We start from the raw sequence: 9,431 nt of genomic DNA, 5'->3' as shown, positions 1-9,431 counted from the left end.
CCCTTGTTAAAAAATCCTGGCTACACCACTGTTTTTGGGTGTTTTCTGACCATATTATTATGTGATTGAAAATAGGAGATTTTGGGATATTTTTTGGGGACAACCAGAAGTTGTTGCGGACAACCCAATTTGATGCCTGGGTAGTCCGCAGGACAACCACATTTTTTTTCTTATTTCGAGCACTGTATATATACCGTATGTGTGCATGGGTGCCTGTGTGTGGGTTCACATGCAAGTGTGTTAATGTTAGTATCAGTGCGCCTGGCAGCATGTTACTATATCTATGAATACATTACATGATAAAAATCGTTTAATTAATATGCCCCATAACTTATATGTAAAGCCTCACAAAAGTACCCAGTGTTATCCAGGGTGAAGGGGGAATAGAAGAAGTTAGTTAAAGCCAGGATAAGATTTTTGATTGATTTCTAATTGGTGCATGTTTTTTGCCATGCTACGCTTTCTGGACTCTAGCAAAGTTTCAATATGTGATTTTACAAGTCTTTCACCAGGTGTCATCAGAACTCTGCACAATATGGGACGACTGTTACATGCATATTGCACGGAGACACGGCCATACAACCAGGGCTCCCGTCTGACCGCTTATGAACTCATGCAAGATGACATTCCTTCCACACTGGTCTGCGATAACATGTGTGCTGCCTTGATGAAGAACTGGACGATAGATGGCATCTTTCTTGGTGCAGACAGAGTGGTTGCCAATGGTGATACTGCAAACAAAATTGGAACATACCAAGTATGTTGATGTCAATTTTAAATGTGAGATGTTTGGGCCGTAGTCACAGTGGCAGGCATGAAAGAGACTGAGGGATATGTAAATATGCCTCATGAACAGGGTTCGAATTTTGGCTGAAAATCTAGTGCACAGCAGGACCACCAACTTCAGAATGTTGGTGGTCCTGCACAAAAGTTGGTGGTCCTGCACAAAAGTTGGTGGTCCGCTTATTTACTAGCAGTGAGTAACAAAATAGTATACAAAAATAACCATTGGCATTAACAGCATACATGTAACTTAGAGTTGGTCAAATAATATATCTCAAGCTCTAGAAATGTCGGGGGAGCTTGTGGGAAAGGTTTTACTTCGTTTTTCTCCTCCCCAGTCCACGGTACCCCCATGCATAGATCAAAGTTTCAAGTGCCTATAGAATCTTGATACAGTTTACATTGCTTCTAGATATAAATAAAAATAGTCCACTTTCTACGTAAAGAAAAGTGACGAATTCAGTTAACAGCTTTGATTACGAGTGTGTCAGGTATCACTGGTCATGCCCTCACTCCCCACGATAACCCCTGCGACATATGAACTTATTGTTATGCGGTCATAAAAACACTTGGGTCATGCCGCAATCAATTTCTTAGACTCACAAAGTTTTGTTTGTGTGGCGAATCATGCGTTGAGGGAGTTCATGCCCTCGGCTCTAGATGTTTTGGATACCCCGTCTATTCTTAGGAATGGAGCGTATTAGAATAACCGTAGTATTTCAGCGTAATATGAGGGGAAAAAGTGCCGGTCAGGAGGACCGGCAGTTTCGTAGAGATGGTGGCCGAAGCAAAAACTTGGACGCCTCGTTCCTCCGGGTCTGCACTAATTTCGAACGCTGCTCATGAATGTGTTTCTATTTTGTTATTATCACTGGCATGTTGCATACTTATAATGATAATGTGTTTTTTTACAAATATAAAAAAATGTAATTATCAAATAACCATAGAATTAAACACTGCTGTTATTTTGTATGTCTGGGGTTTTTAAATCCACTTAACGAGATATACACTTTTTTTGTTGTTTGCCTGATTTTATTGAAAAATTATATCTAAAAATGACTACTAGTTGGCTTGCCATTGCATCTTTACAGCTTGCTGTCCTAGCGAAATACCACAATGTTCCATTCTATGTTGTGGCTCCAAGTTCCTCAATTGACTTGAATATGAGCACTGGTGATGAAATTGTTATTGAAGAGCGGCCTGCCACAGAAATTACACACATGAATGGAATTAGGGTAACACCCAAAGGTAAAATTACATTTCTATAGTTTGCTAGCATATACCATGAGGTAGCTTTTAGCTTGATGTTTGATTATAGTCTGTTTGATGGTTACCATGGTTACCATAAGTGGAATGTCCTATGTGCAAATGTATTATTAGCAATAGTTATTTGTAATGTTTGTGTTGCAGGAATAAATTGTTGGAACCCAGCATTTGATGTCACCCCTGCCAGGCTCATTACTGGTGGCATCGTGACAGAGTTTGGGGTATTCACACCTTCGGAGCTTAATACTGAACTGTCTACGCATCTTAAGTAACCATTCTAGGTGATTTCTCAATAATGTAAACAAAACCTAGAATCATGTAGTGAGTGGTCATGCTCTGAGAATGTAGCAGGGATGTAGAGGATGCATCTAAACATTTAGTGCAAGTTTTCAGCTAGGTGCTTGTTATGTTGTACAGGAAAGATTATGATTAAAGCATAAGTCAAATAACATCAGATTTATTATTGAAATACTCAGCAGACAGCCATAATGGAATTCAGTCCTAATATCAGAACGAGGCTAATAGTTCCAATTCGGGAGAGAAGGAAAGACACAATACTATGGTTTCATTACACGGTGGAGCGGATTAATAGGTTCCCGTTTATTTTCCACTGTAGATGGCGCCACTGTACGGGCTATACATTTATCATACAGGGTGAACCAAGAGTAAACATAAACTACACTAAGTTTACTCTAACAACAGCTGTGGGTTTTACTTAATCACCCTATTGTCTTTTCCTGTTCATAGAGGCTTAAATGCTTTGATATCTCTCTGCAGTGATTGAGGAATTGTATGCATAGAGACGACATTAAACATTTTAAGCTGCTTCCAAAAGACTCGAGCAAAAATATTTCTTTGGTAAATATATAGAAGTGTAAAGTTTTTACTGCTCAGCTGAACTTTGATTATATTTTCAATTAATAAAAACTGACAAATGCTGATTCATGTTTCCACTCATACACAAATACATGCATGCAGGCACACACCGAGTATGACCCATTAATTCATTTATCTAGTGAGACCACAGATGCAACACAAGTAGAACAGAACAGAAAAATTGCAGTATTTACAAATAGTCCTTTTAATTACTTGATCAATGTCTCATATACAAAACATAATTTTACTTTTCAATTAAATAAAATCAACATTCATTGCAGATGACACCTGCTTTTTGTCATTTTCTCACACTGTCTTTGCTTGTTCTTTCCTGTTTTCTTTTACTAGACTTCTTTCTAGTGCTTTGTTAGCCTTCCAAGCAAGATAGGTGTTCCAACCCAAGGCGACAACATTTACCACTAGAATTCTGAAGATTAAATTATCAGCTTTGCTAAAATAGGCCATGAGCTTGAGTTGGGCATGTGTTTCTGTATCATGGCATTTCCTCAACGTGTACATAAATATATCAATATTATATTCTTTAAATTATTAAAAAGCGACTAAAGTATAGATTAACAAATTATTATTACAGATTACCAACTATTAAAATAGAATGAAAACAGCTAACCTGTGTTGAAAAGGTACAAAATAAAAGTTGACCACTTGAGTCATGGGCCAAATCTGAAATGAAACTAGAAAGGGTAGTTGTCGCCAACTACATGTATCGTGATCTAGTATGAATGAAATATCTCTGCAAGGACGTAGAAGGTAGGTAAAGTTAAATAAATCACAAAGACAAAGGTTTGTTACACAACTCATCTGCCTGAGATGTGCAAGTATGTTAAAATTGGTTGCCTTAGGGGTTTTGGTACGCAACACACCTTCTCCCCAAGATGTGTAAGTATACGAAGTTTGCTCGCGCTAGGTCAATTAGGGGCCGAGTTATAGAGCGGAAAGGAAATATGATGAAGGTCCAGGTCAATGTCAAATAAAGGTTGCAGTGACCTTGTTTCGGTACGCGACACACCTCCCCAAGATGTGTAAGTATACCAAGTTTGGTCGCGCTAGGTCAATTAGGGGTCAAATAAAGGTTGCAGTGACCTTGTTTCGGTACGCGACACACCTCCCCAAGATGTGTAAGTATACCAAGTTTGGTCGCGCTAGGTCAATTAGGGGCAGAGTTATAGAGCGGAAGGGAAATATGATCAAGGTCAAGGTCAAATAAAAGCCGCAGTGACGTGGTTTTGGTACGCGACACACATTCTCCTCCAGATGTGTAAGTATACCAAGTTTGGTAGCGCTAGGTAAATTAGGGGCAGAGTTATAGAGCGGAAGGGAAATATGATCAAGGTCAATGTCAAGGTCAAATAAAGGTCGCAGTGACCTGGTTTTGGTATGCAACACACCTCCCCAAGATGTGTAAGTATACCAAGTTTAGTAGCGCTAGGTCAATTAGGGGCCGAGTTATAGAGTGGAAGGGAAATATGATCAAGGTTAATGTCAAGGTCAAATAAAGGTCGCAGTGACCTGGTGTTTGTACGCGATACACCTTCTCCCCAAGATGTGTAAGTTTACCAAGTTTGGTAGCACTAGGTCAATTAGGGGCCGAGTTATAGAGCAGAAGGGAAATATGATCAAGGTAAAGGTCAAATAAAGGTCGTAGTGACCTGGTTTTGGTATGCTGCGCACCTTCTCCCCAAGATGTGTAAGTATACCAAGTTTGGTAGCGCTAGGTCAATTAGGGGCCGAGTTATAGAGCAGAAGGGAAATATGATCAAGGTCAATGTCAAGGTCAAATAAAGGTCGTAGTGACCTGGTTTTGGTACGCGACACACCTTCTCCCCAAGATGTGTAAGTATACCAAGTCTGGTAGTGCTAGGTCAATTAGGGGCCGAGTTATAGAGCGGAAGGGAAATATGATAAAGGTCAAATAAAGGTCGTAGTGACCTGGTTTTGGTACGCTGCGCACCTTCGCCCCAAGATGTGTAAGTAGGCCATGTTTGGTCATGCTAGGTCAATTATGAGTCGAGTTATAGAGCGGAAGGGAAAGTGTCTGCAGCGGCGCCGAGCGGCGGCTGGACAGACATGAAACCATAGTATCCCCCCCGTCGCGGGGGATACAATTATTCACATCATTAAATCACTATAACAAGTACAAGTACATACCACACATACATCACTATTAGATGGTCATGTTAATTGAAATACATGCACATAAATGAGTATAAATGCACAGTGTTTACGTTAGCTCTAATGTTTGTCCCAAATATTTTTGGAAAACATAATATGCTCTTTTAGAGCAAGAAATCCATAATAAAAGACTTGATGCACAGATCTGTACATGGCATGATCACGAATCTGTTGACGACTTTCAATAACTAGATGGTTCCCTAAGAACATTTACAGCAAGCACTTCTATGGTTCAGCTTCTCTACTGCACCCACAACAGCTCATTATTTTTCCCGAATTAGCGGGCAGTTTCAGGGTTCTCCAAGCTTTTTCATTATAGCATGGCGGGTGCTGCCTTTACGGTCCTAGTTGCAAATCGCCGAAGGCGGTTTACGTGCTAGGGGGGTCCGGGGGCTATGATATTTAGAGTGACGGGTGCATTTTAGGATGGCGGGGCTCGACGATAGCCCTATAAGTGCTCTTGGAGAACCCTGAGTTTATTATTAAATGTATACAACAATGAACTTGAAATAATCACGAAAATATAATACTCACTTTGTAGTTAGTCAATAATACTGAAGTGTAATCCTGTGAACAAAGTTGAGAAATACTTAAATGAAATGTGATATAAAGTTGTGTTATGTGATAAAAAATAATATGCAAATGATGATTTGCAGTGCTCGAAATAAGCGTTGTCCGGTTGTCCGAGACAACCAGAATTTGCGCCGGACAACCTAACCAATCTGAGACATTGTCCGGTGGACAACCAAGAAACCCCATCCCTAACCCTAACACTAACTCTAAACCAAAGATCGTAGAGTGAACAAGATAAACCACTCATGCGAAATCACGTGCAATGACGTGTAGTACGCAATGGAGCGCCACGTCCGCCATTTTAGGAAGCAAAACCCGCTCCGCGTCTGTTTGATACATAGAAATAACTAGCTGGGCTACCCGGCGATGCCCGGGATTAAAGAGCTATAATTTAGTCTGCTATGACGGCTGTACTGATCTTATTCGGATTTTATAAATCTGTGCTAAGAATTTCACTTCTGGTCAGTTCTGCAGTGCTTCTTGGTACACAACATTCTTGGTGTTGCCATCTTGAGAAAGGATGTAGAGTTGGTCTGGAGTTACCATCCTGGAGCACTCCACCATAGAGATGGCCATGGGAGAACACTGGCTCACTGAGGTTCGATCAACCACCTTGAGGACTCGGCCTGGGGGCCTTGTTGATGGACATGGCCAAAGCTTAGCTTGACTGAGAAACTGGAGCCTCTTTGAACTGAAAATGGAGGTCGGGATGGGCATGTGAGGGATCTTTGGCAATGAAAGATTTTCGCCCTGCCTTAGGGATGGCCTTGATTGCTCAGCAGTCTTGGTTTGATAGCGGACGTGGAGGTTTGAGAAGACTTTGCTCGTCAGCTGGCTGATGTAACGTCGCTGGTGCTGGATGGAAGCTTGACTGCCATCAGCTGTGGTGGTGACGTTGCTATGCGACTCCAGCGTGTGCTGAGAGAATGCGGCCAGCTTCTTCATCCCATTCTGAGCTGCACCCTCATGTTGGCAGTCTTCAGGCTGTGACGGTTTCACCTCGCTCCAGAGTACGACGACATGTGCAGGCACTTGACAGCATCTGCTCTTGTCTGGTATAAACTGGACCAGGTTTTAGGGCGGAAAGTGCGCTGAGACAGGGAGGCACACTCTCATGACGTTTGTGTTGTTGTCGAAGAGTCTTGTGGGTTGTTGTCGAGCTGACTTCAAAGGCGGCTTTGTGAGTCCATTGGTTGCTCTGTCCCATGACTATTGAGCTGCACTCTTAGGAAGCTTGGCCTTGTGGAGCACAGGGATGTTGCAGGTGAGATCTTGCGCTTTTCAGGTGAAATGGCAGCCTTGAAAGGCCGAGTGAAGCTGCATGTGCCTGCGTCGCAGCAGATGGTGCAGAATAACTCTTGAAAGCAACTGCAAGGCAATCTTCCTCGCTCTGCTGACCTTGGACAGAAGAAGGTGGTTACGAAGGTCTTGCCTGTTCCGCCAAGAGTGTCAAAGAAGAGAGGGACGCTACGTTTTTTTTGTCAATTTATGTTTGTCAGATTAGTTTTTGGTCAAATTCTTCCTGGTTCTGTCAATTTTTCTGGGTCAAATTATTTTTAGTCAAACTTTTTTATTAATTAAAGTGATGGTCGTCGGGAATACTAGCTGATCAGAACGTTTATGATGGTGGGGTCACTCTTACGTAGGGGGAGAGAAAATAGACGGACTAGAAGACAGCACAGACAGAGAACAGACACAAACAGGCTCGCCCTTCTATATAAGAGGATGATGGATAACCTAGTTATATATATATGTAATTGATAATATATGTAATAGATAATATTTTTATGCCAATAGATGTATCAATCTCTCATTCAAGTGCTACAAAAATCTAACAATGATTCAATGGAATGTTACGATGTAGAAGTATGTACACAGTGCAGTGCGATCAGTGGGGTAGGGAAGTGGGAACTTGAACGCACGGCGGAAGTTAGAAGGAGAAGTGGTGGAGGGGGAGAAGCTGGTGGAGAAGAAGGAGGGGAAGCTGGGTTATGGAGAAGGACGGAAGAGGGAAGGAGGGGAGAGAGTTGGGTGGAGAGAGGGGGGAAGGGCGAAGGGGAGAGGGGCTGGTGGAGGAGGAGGTGCGGAGAAGGAGAGGGGATGAAGGCATTTGCCGGGCGAGAATCGAGTGGGGAGGAGGAGGGGGAAGGACGGAGGGAGATAGGAAGGCGGGGAGAAGGCGGGTGGAGGAGGAGGAGAAGGGCGGGGGGAGAATGGGATAAGGAGGGGGAAAGCGGGCGTGATCGGGGAGGAGGGGGGAAGAGGAGAGGGTCTGTGGAGGGGGAGAGAAGCTGAGTTGGAGTAAAGAGAGGAGGGGAGAAGAAGACAGGTCGGTTGCGAGAAGGCAAGGGGGGGGAAGGATTTGGAGGGAGAAGCTGGTGGAGAATGGGAAGGAGGGGGAGACTGCTGTGGAGAGGACAAGGGGAAAGGGAGACTAGAGTGGGAGGAGGATTGGGAAGAAGGAGAAGGTTGTGGAGGAGCGAGAGAGGCTGTGGAGAAGAGGAAGGGGAGAAGAGAGAAGGTGGTGGAGGAGGTGGAGAGCTGGTGGAGGAAGAAGAGCCCCAAGGCTGGGCGGTGGGAGAACCTGGTGAGAAGGGATGGAAGGGGAAAGCTGTGGAGAAGGCAGAGTTGTAGAGGTGAGGAAGTGGGGAGGAGGAGAAAAGGCTAGGTGGCAGAAGATAGGACGAGGAGAAGCTAGAGTGGAGAAGGAGGAAGGAGACGAGGAGGGGAGAAGGAATCTGGTGAGGAGGAGGGGACTAGAAGGCGGAGAAGGGAGCTGGTGGAGGAGGAGAGGAGAAGTGAGAAGGGGATAAGGAAGGGTGGGGAGAAGCGGAGCTGGTGGAGGAGCGAGGCGGAGAAGGTAGAGCGGAAAAGAGGGAAGAAGAGACTGGTGGAAAGGAGGAGGGGGAGAAGCGAGAAGGAGCCTGGTGTTGAGGAGGAGCGGGGAAGGCGAGAACGATTGTGAGGAGAGGGAGAAGCTGAGTGATAAGGAGGGGGAGAAGGAGCAGAACAGCGTGAGGGAGTAAGGAAATGGAGAGCTGGTGGAGAAGACGGTGGGGAGAGCTGGTGGAGGAGAAGGGAGATGGGGGAGAGAGGGGAGAAGCTGTCGTGCTTCTCCTTTCCACCGCTTCTCCCCTCCTCTTCTCCCCTCCTTCACCACGTTCCTACTTGCTCCCAGCTTCTCCCCTCCTTCTCCACAGCTTCTCCCCCTCTCCTTCTCAACAACTTCTTCCCTTACCTCCTTCCTCGCTTCTCGAGTTCTACCTTCCTTCCTCAACACCTTCTATCTCCCCTCTCCTTCTCCACCACTTCTCCCCTCTCTCTCCACCCTTCTCCCTTTGCTCTTCTCCCTTCATCACAGTATTCTCGTTCCTTCTCCCACACTTTCTTCTCCCTCCTTACTTTCTTACAGGCTTCTTCCCTCCTCCTTCTCCCAACATATCTTCTCTCTCCTCCTTCTCCACCAGATTCTCTTCTCTTCCTCACCTTCTTCTTCTCCCTCTCCTTTTCCACAAGCTTCTCCGTCCTCATTCGTCACCACTCTCTCCCTTCTCTTTCATCCAGCTTCTCCCCTCCTCTTTCTACCACCAGTTCTCTTCTCTTACTCATCTCCGAGCCTATGACTCAGTCAGGCCATCGGGCCGTGCGATATAGCCATATTGAATCTTATCCACACGGCCGCCGTGCGTATTACTGGTTGTCTAGGCCAGGGTGTGTGTCAGCAGGGGTCAGTGTAAGTTACT

At 44.5% G+C, this 9,431-nt stretch overlaps 2 protein-coding genes across 7 annotated transcripts in view; one reads left to right on the top strand and one right to left on the bottom strand.

Annotated features, from left to right (window-relative positions):
* Positions 1 to 3,210, top strand: part of LOC106809146 (methylthioribose-1-phosphate isomerase-like) — a 9,108-nt gene extending 5,898 nt beyond the window's left edge. For all 4 annotated transcript variants that reach the window (XM_014812120.1, XM_014812123.1, XM_014812121.1 and 1 more), the window contains exons 5-7: positions 513 to 757; positions 1,875 to 2,031; positions 2,194 to 3,210. In XM_014812120.1, the coding sequence (XP_014667606.1) occupies positions 513 to 757; positions 1,875 to 2,031; positions 2,194 to 2,321 (530 nt within the window). In that variant the 3' untranslated portion in view covers positions 2,322 to 3,210. The remainder of the gene's footprint in view (positions 1 to 512; positions 758 to 1,874; positions 2,032 to 2,193) is intronic.
* LOC106809147 (protein Mpv17-like) overlaps positions 3,111 to 9,431 on the bottom strand; it is a 12,098-nt gene continuing 5,777 nt past the window's right edge. For 2 of the 3 annotated variants that reach the window (XM_014812124.1, XM_014812125.1), the window contains exons 6-8: positions 5,650 to 5,682; positions 3,554 to 3,606; positions 3,111 to 3,352 (exon numbers count right to left, since the gene is read on the bottom strand). In XM_014812124.1, coding sequence (XP_014667610.1) covers positions 3,232 to 3,352; positions 3,554 to 3,606; positions 5,650 to 5,682 — 207 coding nt within the window. In that variant the 3' untranslated portion in view covers positions 3,111 to 3,231. The remainder of the gene's footprint in view (positions 3,353 to 3,553; positions 3,607 to 5,649; positions 5,683 to 9,431) is intronic. The other variant, XM_014812127.1, reaches the window with a different exon arrangement.

The sequence above is a fragment of the Priapulus caudatus genome, unplaced genomic scaffold (genome assembly GCF_000485595.1).
Source record: "Priapulus caudatus unplaced genomic scaffold, Priapulus_caudatus-5.0.1 Scaffold331, whole genome shotgun sequence".
Taxonomy (NCBI): Eukaryota; Metazoa; Priapulida; class Priapulimorpha; order Priapulimorphida; family Priapulidae; genus Priapulus; species Priapulus caudatus.
The sequence above is the reverse complement of the archived record's forward strand: the minus strand, read 5'-3'. Positions and strand labels throughout refer to the sequence as shown.